This window comes from Orbicella franksi, chromosome 2 (genome assembly GCF_964199315.1).
Source record: "Orbicella franksi chromosome 2, jaOrbFran1.1, whole genome shotgun sequence".
NCBI lineage: Eukaryota > Metazoa > Cnidaria > Anthozoa > Scleractinia > Merulinidae > Orbicella > Orbicella franksi.
In genome coordinates, this window is record NC_138146.1 from 29,483,730 (window position 1) to 29,504,200 (window position 20,471).

The 20,471-nt window shown below is 40.1% G+C and overlaps 1 protein-coding gene and 1 pseudogene across 1 annotated transcript in view; both read right to left on the bottom strand.

Annotated features, from left to right (window-relative positions):
• The window catches only part of LOC145472808 (uncharacterized), a 30,986-nt gene that overhangs the window by 703 nt on the left and 9,812 nt on the right, over positions 1-20,471 (bottom strand). The window contains exons 9-27 of the mRNA XM_081454984.1: positions 19,331-19,486; positions 18,809-18,899; positions 16,648-16,877; positions 15,392-15,865; positions 14,920-14,967; positions 13,927-14,409; positions 13,234-13,275; positions 12,187-12,300; positions 11,312-11,824; positions 10,797-10,886; positions 10,300-10,326; positions 8,711-9,187; positions 7,606-7,635; positions 6,772-7,248; positions 5,410-5,442; positions 3,193-3,231; positions 2,259-2,768; positions 1,039-1,068; positions 279-788 (exon numbers count right to left, since the gene is read on the bottom strand). Of these exons, the coding sequence (XP_081311110.1) occupies positions 279-788; positions 1,039-1,068; positions 2,259-2,768; positions 3,193-3,231; positions 5,410-5,442; positions 6,772-7,248; positions 7,606-7,635; positions 8,711-9,187; positions 10,300-10,326; positions 10,797-10,886; positions 11,312-11,824; positions 12,187-12,300; positions 13,234-13,275; positions 13,927-14,409; positions 14,920-14,967; positions 15,392-15,865; positions 16,648-16,877; positions 18,809-18,899; positions 19,331-19,486 (4,374 nt within the window). The remainder of the gene's footprint in view (positions 1-278; positions 789-1,038; positions 1,069-2,258; positions 2,769-3,192; positions 3,232-5,409; positions 5,443-6,771; positions 7,249-7,605; positions 7,636-8,710; positions 9,188-10,299; positions 10,327-10,796; positions 10,887-11,311; positions 11,825-12,186; positions 12,301-13,233; positions 13,276-13,926; positions 14,410-14,919; positions 14,968-15,391; positions 15,866-16,647; positions 16,878-18,808; positions 18,900-19,330; positions 19,487-20,471) is intronic.
• LOC145480121 (uncharacterized) lies at positions 16,972-18,533 on the bottom strand (annotated as a pseudogene).

Genomic DNA, 20,471 nt, shown 5'->3' on the forward strand with positions numbered 1-20,471 from the left:
CGTTTTCTGGGTCTAGCTGGGTCAGCTAGTACAAACCAGTTACATTAAGCGAATTAAAATCTTCTTGTTTGCCGTACAATAAACATCTCGTTAACCGAGCCTAGTCTGTCTGTATGGGAGAATCTTGACCTCGGTCGTGAGTACAGACCGAACGTAGTGGGGTCTGTACACACGACCTCGGTCAAGATTCTCCCATACAGACCTCCTGCTCGCTTAATAAGAGCTAAGTATAGTAGCCATACTTCTTAGAAATGAGTATTCAGAGTTAATGTCATTACCTCGTCTAGCTGGTCTTCTGTATCGTAACCGTCTTCCTCTGAACCACTTCCCACGCCAACGAACGTATCCAAGTCTTCCTTTCCTCTTCACAAGAACTCTTCGACCCTTGTACTTTGCAAACCATGTAAATCGACGCCTTATGGGCCGGAACCTTTTACCTAGCCGCACCCAGAATTGTTTCCCAATACGCTTCAGGGCCCTATAACCTTTGCGAAAACGGATCTGGAAAGTTCTTTGGTTTCGATGGAGTGGTCTCAAACGCTTCTTGTAACGTAGATACCAACGTCGACCTTTACGATGAATTCGATGCCACCTTCGTCCCACGTATACTTTCCAAACGCTTCCACGGTTTTGCAGTCGTCGCCATTTGCGCAAGAACTTAATTCTCATACGTCTTCCTATCTTTCGAAGCAGTATAAAACGTTTGGCAACTCTTACACGATATATGGGTCTTCCTCGTCTGAGCTTCCGGTATTTCCTCTTGAACAGCACCCTAGGCCGCCTTAGTCCTTATAAAAAAAGAAAGTGTTAAATTGAGAATTAATGATAATAATACCGTGTAACTGGACAAGACGACCAATCACGCATCAAACAAACAAGTTTTCTCAGAACTGAACAGAAGCTCACAGTGCTAAAATTCCAGTAAGATTTATTTATCATCAGGTAAGTCTCGAAGTAATTGATTCCTTTGTAAGATTTTTTAACGGTCAGAACAATAAAGTAATTACTGGCAATATCGAGCATGAAACAATCACTTACTTCGTCTTCTTTCGTAGGATCTGTTTCGTACTGCAAAGAGAGAAGGACAGCGTACTTAGTAACGCTAAAACCCAACTTTGGTTGATGGATTGATGGATTGATTGATTGATTGATTGACTCATTGATTAATTAATTGACTGACTGATCGATTTGCTGGCTGTTTGATTGATTGATTGGTTGATTGGTTGATTGATTGACTGACTGCCTGATTGATTGATTGATTGATTGATTGATTGATTGAACGACTGGCTGATTGATTGATTGATTGATTGACCGACCGCCTAATTGATTCATTGATTATTGATTATAGTCTTCTGTTTTCCATTTTTACTGTGTGATTTTAATGTAATTTTTACCCTTTTTACTTGCTTTATATTGTGAAGCGCATTTGAACATTACTTTATGGAATTTGCGCTATATAAATATATTGTATTATTTATTATAGACTGACTGTCATTGGAAAACTGCGCTAAACTACCGAGTTCAGCACTGCACAGTCAGTTCATTCTCTCAATTTAGAAGCTGGAAGTGGTTTACTTTATCACTCTTTTATTTGAGCAAGCTAATATTGCCTGCTTATCAATTGAAGGGAAAGCACACGACCAGTTGATTTTTTAAGGTTTTAAATGAACTAAAACATGACACCTTCACGATCATGCAAACAAGGAGCTCCCGGTTTTTTTCTTAAACCAATGCATAGAAACATGAATTGGTTGCTAACGTCAGAGCGCCCTCATTAAAATTTTTTACAATAACTGTCTAATTTCTCGCGCGCTGATTGGCCCATTTTTATCGTCAATAAGAGTACAGACGGATAAAAGTTTAGTTTATGCAAGCTTTTAAGTTCAACTTTCAGCTGTCAAACTGTCAACTTTTTTACCAATGAAATTTTATGAACGTTTTTAAGTAACCAATCAAAAAGCGAGAAAAGCTACTGACAATGTTCGCGTCATTTTGAATCAAATTCACTTATCTTTGTTTACGGCAAGTTTAGGGCGTCTTTTCCCCTCATTTATTCCCGGCTTTTGACCATTTTGGGGTCTTGTTATTGTAAAAAACAAATTGACGTCCGCTTTTTATGCGTCTGTCCTCTTATTGATGATAAATTTCACCATAACATCGTCAAAGTTTACTGCGGAACCATTTTGGCAATGTTATTGACGCAATTTACAATCAATAAGAGGACGGACACATAAAAAACGTCCATTTGTTAAACTTACGCCTGAGTCGTCTTCGTTTTCTGTAGCGTATCCTTCGTTTGGACAATAATCCTTTGAAACGGAACTTGAAGAACCTTCTTCTTCCACGTCTTACTCGCCGTACTTTGATACTCTTTCCACGGTACTTGAAGAAACGCAAATGCCTAAATGTGAACCTCACACCACGGCCTTTGAACTTGATGTAAAATCTTCGCCCGCGTCGTGTAACTTTCCTGTAGCGACGCCTGACACGTATCATAAACTTCCGCGTGGTTACCCAGCGTTTTCCAAAACGTAGCATCCACCCTCTTCCGCGCTGGATAACGCGGCATGTTCTTCTTCCAATGCGTACAAACCACCGTCGTCCGCGGCGTCTGGGGCGATACCATCGCCTTCGGAAGTACAGCTTCACTCTTGATGTTAATCGGCCGATACGGAACTTACGGCGTCCAAATGTGAAACGTATAATACGACGACCGCGTCTTATACGGCGGATTCGCTTTTTGAATCGGATCTTTCCCCTTCGGTAACCTGCCGACGAAAAAAAAGCAGATAAAAAAGTCATTTCACTGTGAAATGGATAACTTAGCCCTCACAAGTCATAACTACAAGTTCCAACATGGGAAGGCCGCCAAAATTTTTTTTTTCTAGAACTGTTAGATCTTGGAAAGCCTCCCTAAAGACATAGTCGAAACAAGTTCTTTGGAGTCATTTAAGACTACGGCCTCTAAATATTTTAATGATTAATTCATCCTAATGATTGTTCTTATAGATTTTGATACTTTTTTCACTTTTTTTACCATTATTATTAAGTATATGTAATCTATTTTTAAAGATAAGTTGGTGTGATATCTTGCGATTTTTACAAACTAAATCAGTTAATTTAGATGTAGATGAAAAAAAATGGAGTTTATTCAACTCAAAAACATGAAATGAACTCAACAGAATTACTCACGTCTCCGACGTCGCCTCTTTCGTCGTCTTCGTCTACGGCCTGTAAATCGAAACATTTGATGAATTAACGGAATAATGCCAGATTAGCGCAATTACATCTATGTTATTCTACTGAGGGGCTCATCTATGAGTCATTCTCGGACCTCCCGACAAAAACATTGCAAGTCATTGAAATGCACAGTTAGAAGGCAATTTGCAGTAAGGGCGACCTGGCTTTCCCTTGACTGAAGCTTTTCATATAATGGGTGCCTATGACTTAACGAAATAACATGATGAAATCAGCAAAAGTGAGATTCTAACATAACATGAGGAAATCTTTAAATGTTCAAAGGATTCAAACCACCATAAGATCTCTCGCTTAAAAGGAGTCGTGCCACCGTTTGGCGCAAGTGCAAACTATCGCTCGAGCGTATTGTACTTTTTTCGCTTTCTTACCGTCCGACATGTATTTCAGCAATCACAGACTGCAATTTATGCAAGCAGATCGATTGATGCCCAGATTTCATGGAAGATGTGTGAGTGGTGAGGGTGATTGGTACATGGCAGTCGGTACACGCAAAATGAATTCTAATTAACAAATAGGTTAGTAACTCGAAATTTCCACGAAGGCTTCAGATTCCATGAAGTTTTAAGAGTTTTTTATACTTTTTACTAGTTGAACTGAAAGGAAAACAAAGGGGATTAGTGAATTTGAAATGAAAATTAAAAATTGGATTTCCTAGTAAATAATAATTAATAGAAAGGACACGAAAATAGACCACCCCTAGCCTAAAGTGCTCTTGTACTGGGGCAGTATCTTTGCCGTTGGCATTTTTACTCTTTTTCCTTTTTTATTCCTCCTTTACATTTCATTCAACGTCATATAAATTCAACCAGACAATACCCAAAACATAATGTTTGAGATTTTTATCGGAATACGTTGACTAACGTGTTCTTGAAACGTCCAAACAAGGACAAACACGTTTTGTTACTACAGGCTGTTTCCAATTTAAGTATAGGAAAATTCAAAAAAGTTAAACCGCAAAATCAGCATTCATCGCTCGTCCATACTCCTCCATAAAGCGCAGAGTAGAGTGGTGCGGAGGTCTCTTATACGTCTCAGAGTCCCAGCCACTGTCGATCATCATTTACATGTATTCATGATTCTGGATTTTGTATTCCATGTGGAAGTTTTTCATGCTTTGGTAAATTACTTTGCTGACCTAATTATTGACGAAAATTATAAGATCCTGTCTAGTATCTACTTTGAAAGTAAGCCTGGTTTCAGAATTTTCGTAATGCCTTCATTTAAAAAGCTCATTGCACAATAGAGGACTATTACTTGATGACCTTGCTAATTTCATCATGCTCTTTCCGTTTAGGGTATTCTTCGAACTCTAGTCCATAATGATAAATCAGATGGTGCACTGCAGCTGCACACATAATCGCGACTCAGGACCAATCCGAATTGAAAATGTAATCACTGATCCTTCGTAGTGAACTGCGATCCTCGAACACATTTTCGATTTTTTTACGAGCTTATGAAAGCTTTTAAGGATAACAAAAGTGCACAGGAAGAGCTAAAAATTAAAGGAATAACAGCCACTTAACCACAATTCGAGAGAAAAGTCTCGAGACACTCCACAGCTTCCCAAGCAAAATGGTACTTGTCTTCACCTGCCCCACCCCACCCTCAGTCCAATGTTGATTTATATTCATCCAACTTCGCCACAATCTGGTTTCAACGTTCTTTTGGAGAAAGGCAACGTTGCCGAGTGGTTAAGGCGCCGGACTTGAAATCCGGAGGTCGCGGGTTTAAGTCCCGCTCTGACCATTAAGCTGGAGTTGTCTCTCGATAGACCCTAGTTCAACTCCTCGGCCACGTTTGTAAATAGCCAACTGGTCTGCCTCCTCCCAGTTGGGATTTTTAACCATGTTATGTTCATTTGTATTATTTGTTTCATAATTTTTTTCCATTGGCCTAAACGCCCCACTGGAGGAGTGGTCAATTAAGACATATTTTTAAAAGAGGGATTGATCTTTCGCAAAATTGAACAATGACTTCTCGACGCAAATGGATTTGTCACTGGGTGCTACTGTGTTAAGTTTACCAAGGGCTTTTGTTCTGCATTGTGGATTAATTGTGTTGATGTCAACCTGACTTCTTCATCTTTTATTTCCCCTTACGTCTCACCCTAAATTCAATTAATAATACAAAATCAAATGTTAGAATACTTACGCCTTGCCCTTCTTCCTCGTCTTCCATAAAGCCCTAAGACAATAACATGAACTCGATTATATAATTCGTAACAGCGCTGTCATAACCAGTTTCATACCACAATATTGCCAAGAGACAATGCACCTCGTTGTTAAGCTTAAACAAGAACATCATCAATTCAAAGCTATGGTATTTTATGACGATTAAGAAAACGTTTTCTTCACAAACCACGTATGAGGACAAATGAAGGAAAACGGACGATTTCTTTTCAGGCAACAGATCTTTGGAAAAAACTTCCAAGCCATTTCAAAGAACTTAGCGTATTTGCTTTTTCAAAACCAATTAAACATTACTATTTTTGTTATCATTTTTTGTCTCCCTTAGACTAAACTGTAAATTGTAAATTCTTCCTTCATCTCTCCTGTCCTTCAATTAGACAAAACTAAGCTGGAGGTTAACTCGAAAACCTAACGGTTAATTTAGCCTCCAGTCTCGTTAAAACAAGATTACAATCGTCACCTTATCTGCAACATGTTACATATAATAAAGATACCACAAATGTTTAATAATTATTCATATTTGTATTCGTATCTTGTGCTAAAGATCATGATGTGTTTGATTCGCTGCCACTACAACTATACTTTACTCTGCGAATAGGAAGCTTAACACGACGTTCATTGATTTAAGAGTTTTCCGTTAATATGAAACCGCACTCTGTGCGAGTGCTTTCTTTACGAACGTTTTCACTCACGAGGGCAACAGCCAGGTAAGTTTATAGGGCCAAAGGAGAATGCTTACTTACGAAATGAGGTCAGCTCAACCGGGATTGGGTTGGGACGCGAACATGGCCGCCGCTTCGTTGTCTTGAGACACCGATGCGGCTGTCGTGACGTCATGTGAAAACAGGCTATAGTTGTTCTGGACTATTTATACTATCATTCAAAATGTCAAAAGCAGCCTGTTCGTCTCCCAAGAAAATAACCCGGAAATAAAATTTTCTCTCACGGTCAAAAATTTATAGAGTTTGCTTTTGCGTCTATCCTAATCTGTTTTGAAATATTTATTTGTAGAGATATTCGTCGTCCTATATTATGAGTCGGACAAGTACGTTATATTTTTAATTGAGGTGTTAGTGCGGCTTTGAGCTCTTGGGGCAAACATATGTTAAAATATAATTTAATAAAAAAAACATGCACTAACAACAACAGAGGCATGCAAAAACAAAATAAAATTACTTATGAATAACGCTGAATTCGAAATTATTAACTAGAAGCGCGCAAAGCGATGTGCAGCGTTTCTATTATTTTCTTAGTTCTGTCAAATTACCTTTCCCTACATCGGGTCCAACAACAACGAAAAATAATCATATTTGAATCAACTCACGTCTGAAACGGATCCTCCTCGCTTTACCATAACGGCCTTTCCTGAATATTCGCACACGACGTCTGCCAACAAGCTTCACTCTAACTCGTCTACGTCGGACGCGTATGCTGCAACGAACCCGGCGCCTGACGCGCATCCATCGCTTCTTTCGCCTTAGGTACCATACCTTTCTGCGTCGTCTGATTCGTATTCTTTTTCCTCCCACTTTGCAAATCAATCTGACACGTTTTACTTTCCTCCACTTTCGTCTTCTTTTCAGATACCACTTTCGACCGAATCTTCGAAGTCCGCACCATTTTCTTCTGATACGGACTCGCCATCGCCTCCCAAAGCGTTTTATTTTCCTGTATTTTCGCTTGATTAAAATCCTTAACCTTCGCCTGAACCTGCGGATAGGTTTCCTCTTTAGGCCGAAGAAGTATTTCCTTCTTATTTTCACACGGCGTCGTCTACCACGATATCGGATATACCTCGTACCTAGATAGACCAAGGATCATTTGAAACGATTAGTTTCTGGAGAAACTGTTGTTACCGTTCATAACCAGGTGAAACACATACTTAAGATTTATAAGAGTACATAACTGTTCGTATAAATTTGAAATTCCGGGAACAAGCTAAGATCTTGTGTTTATACTTCAATCCCAAGAAATCTAAGAAAATTTCATTGTAGAATTGAGCATGGATTTGTTATTGTTGGAAAGTGCACAATCTTATCGTTAGCCAATATTTCTAGTTCTAACTAAGAAGAAGAGAAGAAGCACCTTCCTAAAACGTAATGGGATGAAGAAATGTTACGATATTTGAATGAAATAGTCAGTCACTCGCTATACTTACGTCGCCTACGTCGTCTTCGATACCTTCGACCTGAACAGAAAAGACAGAGAAAAGAAAACATAAAGGCAAAGTTCTTTCAAACTTGCCTTTCCGAACTGAACCCCCACTTCTAGAATGTATACAGTTACACAAAATGATAAAACGTATTAATTTAATATCATGTACAGCGAAACCCCACGTTACAACAAGCACGTTAATACGAGCTAGTCGATAATACTGCAACTGTTTTCCTGTCTCTTACAAAGTGATACTCTACTCTAAATCACTCGAGGAAAACAGTTAGTTTTGTTTTCCCAGCCGAATCTCGATGTTTACCGGGACGAAGTCGAGAGAAACTTTGAGATTCAAGGTAAAACAAAACTAATTTCCTCCGGACCAGTAATGAAGTGTCCTGTTATTACGCTAGAGGTTAGTGTAAAGTACGAAAGCAAAAAGAATAACCTCCAAGTCAGAGTAACCCTTGTTAAAAACGTTAAATGTTGAATGTCTATGGTGGTCGACGCGCTTAGCTATTTCAAATAAGCATAAAAGGCTTAAAAATCGCAACTGGCGGGAGGCAGACCAGTTAGCTATTTACAAGTATGACCGAGTAGTTGAACTAGGGTCTACCGAGAAACAACTCCAACTAAGTGGTCAGAGCGGGACTTGAACCTGCGACCTCCGGATTTCAAGTCCGGCGCCCTAACCGCTCGGCCACGCGGGAGAGCTAGCGACAGTTGCTTACTCTCCCGCCGGGCAACCTCTCAATAAGACGCGCGTTTGATTCAACTAAACTTCAGCTATAATTTATAACAAATTAATTTCTGTACTCGAATCGCGGCTTTTCAACAGGACCATCAGGTTAATTGCCATCAATCTTCCAAAGCCCCAATTTTTAGGTACATTTAATACGACCGTTCGAAATTCCTCATCAGGTAATTAACAAAAGCAAATACTGTTGTGTTTATCGCCCTGAGAACAGCAGTCGATGGAAAGTTGGTGTCAAGACATCAATTAAAGGGATTTTTACAGGTGTCATAATTTGTACACCGTTGTTACCCCGTTAATACGACCACATGTTTATACCCTTTGTTTTTCGTCAGTCTGTTAAATTAACTCCACTCACGTCTGAAACGGATCCTCCTTGCTTTACCATAACGGCCTTTCCTGAATATTCGCACACGACGTCTGCCAACAAGCTTCACTCTAACTCGTCTACGTCGGACGCGTATGCTGCAACGAACCCGGCGCCTGACGCGCATCCATCGCTTCTTTCGCCTTAGGTACCATACCTTTCTGCGCCGTCTGATTCGTATTCTTTTTCCTCCCACTTTGCAAATCAATCTGACACGTTTTACTTTCCTCCACTTTCGTCTTCTTTTCAGATACCACTTTCGACCGAATCTTCGAAGTCCGCACCATTTTCTTCTGATACGGACTCGCCATCGCCTCCCAAAGCGTTTTATTTTCCTGTATTTTCGCCTGATTAAAATCCTTAACCTTCGCCTGAACCTACGGATAGGTTTCCTCTTTAGGCCGAAGAAGTATTTCCTTCTTATTTTTACAAGGCGTCGTCTACCACGGTATCGGATATATCTCCTACCTGGATTAACCAAGAAAGCACTTTTTAATAACAATCATTCAAAATATTTAAATAGGAAAACAGCGACAATAAGAAGGTAGCAGCATTCGCTGGATATGTTGTCTTATTTCAGTAAGTGAAAGGTAAGTTTCTAAATAAACAGATGTGCTGTGTCATCAGGCAGGTAAAATGCTGAATTAACAAAGCCTAAGTCAAATTCAACGGCAATCGGAATCTGATCACGAGGTCTTGTGTTTAAGGAAATTCAAAGAAAATATTATTTCAATTAACTTAAATCCAAATGAGGATAGGACAACTGTTGGTAAGAGAACATTTACAGTACAGTAAAATCCCGTGTGCGAGAACCTGCATGCTTTGAAGTCTGGCGAAATATAGGTTCTTGTATTTTGCGGTAGTTATTGGAAATTTAGGATAAGTAGTTCTTAATTAGGTTCTTAATTAATTTATATGAAGGAGATATAGTTACGCATTGATTACCAGAATAATGCTATACATGAACAATTACTCGATTCTGATTGGCTGAGAGCAGTGCAGTTCAAGTGTAACACCAGTGCAAAAAGTGTAACACTAGTGCAAAGCGTGTACCACCAGTGCAAATTACACATCGTAATTCTGGATTATGATTGCCTGGAATACAATAGGAAATTTTCTAAGCCAATGATATCACGTAAAATGATGACGAGAATTTTGCGCGGAAACTTTGAGTTTGAGTTGAGTTTTTCAAAAAGCTGAAATTGCACTCGCCGAAGCGGATCGCGCAATTTCAGCTTTTTGAAAAATTCACTCGTGCAAATTAATTCTAAATTGAATTCGAAACCGTATGATTACCTATACAAATACATTAACTTGGGTTTGGTCCTTGAATATACAGTATTTATTCGTAACTGTATCATGGTTCCTCCGTGGCTTAAAATGTTCATGATAATTTATTTGTAACCCACATTCAAGAACCTGCTTGATCTTGCTTGGCTAAACAGGTTCTTATATTTTTTGCGTATTAAAATGGCAAATTTCTGCCAGCAGGTTCTTAAACCGCTAGATTCTTACACGCGGGTTTTTACAACTTTCATCGATTGTAATTGTTGTTTGTGTTAAGGACATGGTCTACTTACGTTTTCCTCGTCTGCCACGCCTTCGACCTGAGATCAAATAAAGACAAGATTGTATAAGTCGAAAAACAAAATACTCAAACGAAACAAGATGTCCTTAGGAAACGAAGAAACCAAAAGAAAAAAAAACACGAGTATTTCCTGTCATTTTAACGCCATTTATCCCATCAATTGGGCAAATTAGACAATCCTGACGACCCTTTCATTTGCTCGACTTTAATTCGGTGGCCCACAGATGCTGGGTGACGAGTTTCTGTAGGAAACTACGAGCTCCAGTCAAGTAAAAAAGACCATATTCGTATTCTCGGTATTGGACTGGAACTAGCTTGCAATTGAGGCTCATGCGGGGGAATATCATTAAAACGAGGTTGATGTCATTTTGCATTTGAAAAGACTGCCCGCATTAGCCTCAGTTGCAAGCTAGTTCCAGTCCAATACCGAGAATACGAATATGGTCTACTGTCTGACACCGGCAAGGACGCAAATCATTGTGTACTTACGCCATCTTCGTCTTCGTCTTCTCCTTCGTCTCCTTCTTCGTCGTCTTCGTCGTCGACGCCGCCTTCGGCGTCTTCTTCTTCGCCTTCGACCTACAAAACATTAACGTAAATGAGGTTAAAGTTGTGAGTATGGAGCCCTACAAGGTTCGGTGAGTTAAGGTGTGACAGAAAGGTCATATCTTTTATATATCACAATTAGATGCGTACGAAAAACACGGAAAAACAGCCAAAAATAAGACTTCAGGGTTGTCATAATGTACAGCGGAAATATGAAGTTAATAAATCGAAAAATAAGCTGGTAATGCTATTTTGTAATGATGACTTCGCAATGACCGACAACTGACAACTCACTGACAACTCGTGAAAAATCAGTTAGTGAAAATGACGAGCAAGCTACAAAAGGGATATGTTATATTCAATCTTTACTGAGACATCTCAAATCATGACCGTGCTACTAACTTCTTTACTACAGATTACAATTCCGCTCTCTGCGAAATCGGTTATTGTCTCCTCACCTCGCAGGCGACGTTTTCTTCCATATCGCACACGCTTACTTCTCAGCCATTTTTGTCGGAATCTAATCCGGTACCGTCTTCCATTTCTCTTTACTAAAAGTTTGCGTCCTCCATAACGCATGAAATAGACACGTCGACGTCTGACAGGGATCAATCTTTTACGGAACCGCAAATATATCCTCTTACCGCGGCGTATCACGCTTGTCCATTTTCGGCGGAATCGTACCTGGTACTTGGAAGTTCTTGTGAAGACAGGCCACCTTCGGCCGCGATAGATAACGCGGAACTTCCGGCCGTATCGTCTAATGCGAAGCCATGACCGACCGTATTTCAAGTACAAAATGCCACGCCTTCGTTTTAATGGTCTCCATCCTCTGTTAAAGTACACTCGAGATCGTCCCCCACGTCTTCGGACGCGGTAGCGGCGTCTTCCGTATTTCACAGTCCATTGTCTTCTCCATGCTCTCACGCGTCGGAGTTTACCGCGGAACCGGATTCTACGAACACGCCATCCTAGGAAGTGACGACAGCAATTTTGAACTGATGGGATTAGAGTTTTCCGAACGAGCAAGTGTTACTGTCCAGCTTAGAGAATAAAATAAAACTTAGGTATTGCCGTTTCCCATAACTACAAGGAACCTAGTTTGGCAAAAAGTACTTTAATTGCGTACACGGTCGCAAAATCTGAGGAAAAAAACTAAACGAACTGAATCGTGAGAATAGATGATCATTAGTTCACCAGCTGCTTCGTACCCAGGCATTCCTCATAAGGGAAAACTGCAAAATACATGACTAAAAGAAGACGAGAAGGTTCGAGTTAGAGTCCTAAGTATTAACCGCTCCATGTGACTATCTAGAATACATGGTATGCATACTTTTTCGGTATCGTCTTCTTCGACGCCTTCTCCGTCTACGCCTTATTCGACGGCGTCTGCGTCGCCGTCTTCGACGTCGCCGTCTTCGTCTCCTGCTTTTTGTTATTCTCCTTCCTATAACCAAAAAGCTGTCAATAAATGCGGAAAATTCCAAACACAGTTACTTTACCCCTTCTTAATCGGTACATATGTCTCCAAGGAAGCTGACATATCCCAGCTTTCATCTCTCCCTCTCTCTTGTTCTAAGAATGTCAACAACCCGTCAGGTTCCGCGAGATGAGTTTCTTATAAGATAACCTTCTAACTCCATAGTGGAAACCTTCGTTAGATTATTCTTATTTCTCTCCCTCTCTCTAGTTCTAAGAAGATCAACACCCTGTCAGGTTCCGCGAGATGAGGTTCTTGCAAGATAACCTACTAACTCCATAGTACAAACCCACGTTAGATTACTCTTATTTCTCTTCGTTTATCTTGTTCTAAGAAGACCGACACTCCGTCAGGTTCCGCGAGATGAGGTTCTTACAACATAACCTACTAACTCCATAGTACAAATCTACGTTAGATTACTCTTATTTCTCTTCGTTTATCTTGTTCTAAGAAGACCAACACTCCGTCACAAGATAACCTTCTAACTCCATAGTGGAAACCTTCGTTAGATTATTCTTATTTCTCTCCCTCTCTCTTGTTCTAAGAAGATCAACACCCTGTCAGGTTCCGCGAGATGAGGTTCTTGCAAGATAACCTACTAACTCCATAGTACAAACCCACGTTAGATTACTCTTATTTCTCTTCGTTTATCTTGTTCTAAGAAGACCGACACTCCGTCAGGTTCCGCGAGATGAGGTTCTTACAACATAACCTACTAACTCCATAGTACAAATCTACGTTCGATTACTCTTATTTTTCTCCCTCTCTCTTGTTCTAAAAAGATCAACACCCTGTCAGGTTCCGCGAGACGAGGTTCTTACAAGGTAGTTAACCTAATAACTCCATAGTACAAACCTACGTAAGATTACGCGTATTTCAAAGGATATAAGTTCTACTTACCTCGACGCCCTCTATAACGTCGACGTCGCCTTCTTAGTCGAACTACGAAAAAAACAACAATACCTCAGGACTTTACAAGCTAGCAAATACAAATACTTACGAAGGATAAATAAGAGGTTATAAAATTGTTACTGCGTTTCGAATTTCTAACAAGCAACGACGAAATACTACTGCCCCAAGGTCTTCCAGCATTGTCTCGAACCCATTTAGTTTGCTATAGGCCAGTCTTTCTCGACAGAGCTGTGATCTCATAGCTATTTTAGGAAACATTGTTGTTCAGCGATCTCTCACGATTAAACAGTAGACGAAAAAAAGGGAATTTAGGTGTACTGATGCAAGCTTTTCGCATAATTCTAACCTTGAGAAAATAATACTGGAACAATTGAGCAGTTTTGGTCTGGGCAAGGAGCTATGTAATTTCTGTAACGGCTTAATTTGCGCAGACAACCAACGGACAAAGAAATTTAATCACTTTATATTTAGAGAGGATATAACAAATGTCCATTTTAACACAGAAACTAGCCATCCTTACTAAAAACGGAAAGCAAAAATTGAAGCATACAATGATGCTATAGCAGCCTATAAGAGCCTCAGCCTAAAGAAAAAATACTTCAATTATTTAAAAAAAGAGCGAAACTTTGAGGATTAATCAATCATTTTAAAAAAGAGCGGAACTTTGAGGATCAATCGTACCTTTGATCGGTCTGGAGATTGGTCTCCATCTTCTTCCGTACCTCAGTCTCCATTTTCCCCTCCTTCTCTTTAACCAGCGTCGCTTTCCTTTGTAGCGGACATAACGCCGGATCCTGCATCCCAATGGCCTCCATTTCCTCCTGACGAACACCCGCCATTTCCCACGACGACGCACGATTCTTACACGGCGACGATTGAACACAACCTTCAGTGTAAACCGTGGAATGGTAATAAACCGTCTTGATATACGGACTTTCCAGTAACGGCCGATTCTACGTATCGGACGCCAAGCACCTCCGTAGAAGATGTATCGTCGTCTTCTTCTGAATTTTATTCTGACCCATCTGCGTCTGAAGTACAGAAGTAATCTTCGCCGCAGCTTGGGTATTCTGTACGAACGCTTTCCTATTTTAAACGACCATCTGCGAAGACGTCTTAACCGAAGTTTACGTCTTCTGAAGTAAACGAGCCGGCGTCGTCGACCTGCCGCAAAAGAGATCAATGCTATTCTTAAAAACAGACCGCAAGATAGAATTGAAGGGGCTTCAGGTTTCACTGATCGGTTGTATTCAATGAATGGATACTCTACCTAACAGTTCTTTTAGCCTGTAGGCTCCGACTTTGTTGATAATAATTACTTTCTATCTATCGTATTAATCAACTTCTTATGTAATTACTATCTTCCATGCAAATATTTTTCTTCCTAGCCAATAAAGATTATTGTGATTGTGATTGTTATTCATACATTGTCTCAGCGTTAGACTGAAAACGTTTCAGGCAAGAACAGCTCAACACACATTACACTGGCCCTTCCCTAGTGAGGTCTTTTCGCATATGTTCTCGTCTCCCTCATCACAACAGCGAATATTCACTGGGACACAAAATGCAAAAACTAAGCTTTGCAAACAACAGAGCCGGAGATTATTATGGGACTGGGCATAACACCTTTTTCCAAGTCAAACGTTTTTTAAGTGCTCACAGATAAATACTTACGCCGTGGGAACTTTCTTCTTCTTCTCCTTCCTTTTCGTCGGTAACGACCTGAAACAATAACGAAAAAAAATATCAACGGCATATCAGGCGAGTTTAGTCGAGCCATGCTTCGTATTTTCGCGAGACGTGGTCGAGCCAAACTATCCGTGGATAGACCAAACGGGCCTGATATGTGAAGCGTACCGAAAAAGGTACGATTAGTTGTTTACCGAACCCAAATTCCGCCAAGTGACCATGATATCGTGGCCTATGAGGTCAGTGTATTGATATCGCAGGATGTCAGGATAGTAGACACGGCTTCTGACTGGCTGTTTCCGGAATTGGGTATGGTTAAAACAAATATCTCAGCAAGAAAAACGGCAAGCAGATCACCGCTCTCTTTGGTTTCTACAAGTCAAAAGGTAAACGCGATATGCTATAAAGTTCTCTTAATATAATAAAGAGCTTATCATTATATTTTCAAGATACTTACGAAGTTTGATTTTCCTCCATCTATTTCCTAAACGAGCTTTCCATTTCCCACGTCTTCTCTTCAGCCAAACTCTCTTCTTTTTGTAAGTTACAAAACGTCGTATGCCACACATCATAGGCCTCCATCTTTTCTTAGTGAACAAACGCCATCTTCTGCGGACTCGCTTGATTTTCTTATAACGGCGACCGATACGAATCCTGAGCCTTAAGCGTCCAAGGCGTCTCCAACGCTTCCCGTATCGGTATCTCCAAGAACGTCCTCGACGTCTTAAACGACACCAACGTCTTCTTACACGGAGCTTCCACGTTTTACGTTTTCTTTTCACCCTTACATACTTCCTCTTGAAGCGTGCATATAAACGCCTTCTCATTCGGCGAATCCTGAAGACTTTTCCTTTGACTGTGGTCGTCCATATTCGGTATCTTCTGACGCGCCTTCTACGTCCACCGAGTTTGACGTATCGGCGCCGTCGACCTGCAGTGAGATTTTTTCAGAAAAAGAAAAGGTTTATAATCAAGAGGCCCGCCTTAAAATATACTGACGAAAGGAATTTGTTTCAGGAATGTAAATAATAATACCGTTCGTTCTGTAACCGTGCAAAGGGATCTATACGCCAAAAAGTACACAAATCTGGCTAAGAAACCTTCACTCAAAACTATTAAAAGAATAGTTTTAAACTGTGCGTTCCGCAATTTTAGGTCATTTTTCGGGTCAAATGCTCTATTTTTTCAAACGACATCTTCGACGACATCTGGCGTTTTTATGCCTTTCGGTTCGAGTCTACTTGAACTGGGTCATCCCGAAGAAAGCTAACCAATCAACATGTATACTGAGAACAGTGGACGGGTAGCTTTTTTTCGTGAAGGCAAATAACGGTCTCTTTGACTTGAAAACATAAAGTACTATTGATTCCTACTTTTGTGTGATATACACTCTACAGATTCAGTCCTAGACGGCGACCTCTCGTAATTATTAATTTCACTCGAGAAATTTAGCTTGAAAACTCGTTTTGCGACAACTAAACCGAAACATTTCAAAATAGAAAAACCGTAGCCACGACAAAACATATTAAAAAGTTATAAAAACGTTCACTGGCTCTATAAAGTTAAGACTTCCGAACTTTCGGTCGTCAGACTGCAGCCTGCCCTTCGATGGAAAAAAATAGAAAAAGTAACAACTACCAACATGTTCAGAAATATGTCGGACCATAAAAGGTGGTTAACAAAAATGTTAAACCAAACTTGTAATTCCCTCACCTCTACCAAGTGGGATGCGAGCTGATGCGTAACTTGGACCTCGTCTCTGTGGGCGACTCATGTATCTGATCCAATATGGTCTTCTACGACCAACATACCCGATCGCGGCAAGACTGCTTCTGAAGCTCAGTCTTATTCTTCGTGGATCGATGTGCAGCCTTTTGAGCACATATTTGTAGTATCTACCAAACCGATACGCCTCGTCTTGGATTGCAAGTACAACAATACACCTACAATTGCCAGAAAATGTTAGCATAAAGAAAAATGAAACTGAGACTATTGCATTACATCAAATGAGGTCGGATTTTCATAAATTGTATCGGATAAGGGTGATATTCTAGCTAGTTGTAGCTGTGTCTACAACAGGAACTTGAAACACTTAACAATCCCATGATGACGTATTTCCTAAGATTTTGTACAAACAAAAACAACAGCACAATTTATTTACCCCATTAGTAAGTAGTTTATAAATACAATTATTTCAACTGGTTTTTTGAAAAATTAAAAGATTATCAGCTCCCTGAGTAGAAATTGAACGTGTAATCTGTGATGAAATGGGGCTACGAGAAGACGTGAAGGCTGCCATGCGGTACTGAAACCGCGAAGGAAAGCTTGGTGGAAATCCTGAAAATCCAGCTTGCTGAAAACCAGGATTGAATTTCATTGCCTTATGAATTTAGCCTTGATGTTGGATGTGATGAATAAGAACCAGTGGTGCTCGTTGGCGTTGGACGTCTTGGCCTGCAAGCGGTTGATTTGAGGCTTCATTTGCACTGGTTTGGTTGGAGGCGTCGTTTGGAGTGTTTTCGTTTTGCACTTCTTATATCCACTGATAATGTGAGGCAGCTCTTTCCTTTGATTATCGTCTATTTCATCGTAGTCGTCTAACGAAGATTCGTGCATGGACTGTTATTTCACAGATGACATTGTGCGGTTGACCAGAATTCTCCACTTGTGACACCAATGTTTTCCTCATGCTGTGGTTCGAGAACTTCTTATTTGTCTTGAGACAGGAGGCCATAGATTTCGTGGTATTGCTGATGGTGTTTTGTCCCATGCGAACTTTGGTGTATTAGACATCTGTTGACTGAGGACGATTTATGACGCTCAGATAGAGAGGCCCTGTGTCCTTCATTCCCTGGGATCGCTTGCACAATCAAAGCTTGAAGAGCCACACTGGATCGGTTTTTCCGCCGTCGGTGGTATACATAACTTGTGGCGTAGTTCTTCGCCTGATAGACAGATCGCCGCTTCTTGTTTTGGTTGGACCTTCGCGGAACTCTACGACTTCAGTGCAATCTTCTTGTTGTCCTATCACAAGGTCCTCCACGTACACGTCGTGGTGTTCCTGGCTACCTCTAAGCCAAGTTGTTCAGTCAAGTTTTTAAAGTTCACATTGGTCAGTACCCTTCCATTGAAATACCCTAGCTGACCTTTCTCCGACAGAGCCGATTCCTCTTCTGGTGTTAATGGCTGTGCATAGTTTGGTCCCTTACCCTTTCCTTGCTGGCGCAGAGAAAGTCCCTTCGCATTGAGGATTTCTTGTGAGTTATGGACCCCTCTCGATCGCACGATACTCACTGGATAGCTTTGGTCCTTTAGCTGACGTTCAATTGTTCTTTGCATGATTTTCTGCGATTGAGGCTCGTAATCATGTCCGTCCCTTTCTTCTACTTCGGCGTAGAACTTTGCCAGGACCGTGTTTCTTCAAAATCTATACCGAAAGTTGGAAACGACTACCGGAAAAGTTGATTTTCAACCTGGAGGGGCTGGTCATCATCATTTAGAAACCGTAAGTAATTAAATTTATCCATTTTTCAAACTTAGCAAAGTCTTGGCCACAAAAGTTGCGAAATTTGCCCAATAATGGCTTTTTTGTCTTTCATTTTCCTACAATGTGATTGGTTAGTTTTAAAAAGCCTTAAAATCTGATTGGTTGTTTTGTTTTAGCGTTCCACTCTCAATGGCCAGAAACAAGATGCGATTTAGAGTACAAAATAGCGCGATTCGGGAATAAATCGCCCTGCTGAGAACGAATCAAATTTCAAGGATAACCAGTGATTTTAAAATGGATATAATAAAAGATGTAATCAAACTGGGACTGTGAAAATAAATTTTATCATCAGAAATCAACAGCTAAAAGTGGTGAAAACAAACTTACCCTCGTCTGATGCGGTAAATAAATCTCTTGAACCTCTTTGCCTGATAACGGCTGCCATGTGTGTCAAAAGACCTCCTTTGTACAACACGCCCTATTGCAGTAAAAACATCAGCAATAAGATTTAAAGAAAAACACGACAGGACAGTCTATATCATCATTGATATAATCTAGACCATTGATAATTAGCTTGCGAATTCAAGAGGCTAGAATCGAAAACCACAGCATAAGGGTGACACCACACATCTAAGTACAAAGATACAAATAGTTTTTGAGGTCATGCTACTCTTGGTACATTGAGGGCTCACCAGTGTTGCGGTCGATAACACAAACGTCAAAACCACGCTTGGGCAGAGAATCTCTTTCGAAGCGTACCAAAAAGGTAGGAATAGCTTTATTAACTATAAGTCCTTACCCGTCCGGCGGTTGATAACGATAGAATTAAAACCACGCCTACGCAGAGAATAATCTCTTCTGAAGCGTACTAGAAACGTAGGAATAGCTTTAACAACTATAAGTCCTTACCTGTCCTGCGCTTGATAACGATAACGTTAAAACCACGCCTGTGTAGAGAATAATCTCTTCCGTTGACTCTGATGTAGGCCCGCGAGCGTCCATACAAAGTACGTCCGCGCTTCTTATCAACAAAACCTTGACTTTCCACTCTCACTCTTACATATCCTGTACATAATAACAAAAAGAAGCACGTTTATGCGGAAGTCGAAACTCGAAGATATTCTGATCTCTCAACTTTCCAAATGTATTTTAAGAGAAACTTGGTATAAAGAGGAAACTTACTTAAATATGACAGTGGCTTCCCTCGAAATATCTGATTACTAACTTATTCCCGACAGCCGAGTATTTGGTGAAAAAAAATGTTGTAAAAAAATGTTAGCAATTTTAACAGTCTTAGACGGCGACTTACCATAATTATAAATGTCACTCTGTCACTTTTTTCATTTTTATCCATCGAAGGCTGTAGTCTGACAGCCGAAAGCTCGAAAGTTTTAACTTTATTTAGCCAATGAATTTTAATGTAAACCGAAACCGTTGAAAAGAGTACAAAATTTAGGATCGAAACTAACCAATCAACAAATGGCAAAGTTTCCTGAGAGGTCTGCGAAAGTACACGCTTTCGTGTTTTTTTTTTCTTTCTTTTGTTCTGTTATAGAGCGATTGTTTTTATTCTTTAATGCTACAGCGATCTTTAAAGAAAGATCGCTATCCTTGTACTCAAGTAACGTTCTGATTGGTTTTCTCTTTACCAAGCGGCCCGTTTGAGTAGTTGCACTGCAATACCCGATGATAAGCTGCCTATAGACAGGGTCAAAATGATATTGTTTTGATTTGAAGTTTTGAAGAAGAGCATAACGTCTGCGCAGTTTCGCGGTCATCATAGGTAGCAAAACCAATAGAAACAATTCTTTTTTTTTTATGCTATTGAATGTCATTATTTGAATTTTTCAAAACAATGCGTCCATGTTTAAATAACTATCGTTCCTCTACACTTGAGAATTAATTTTTTGCTATGGGGATATTGGAAAAATGTAATTGACACCATTTTCCAATCAGTGTCTCTGATTACACTTACAGTACTAAATAGGACGATTTGTAATACTGAAAGATTCCATATTTAGGGAAACATCTTTATCGTTGTTTTGCTTTA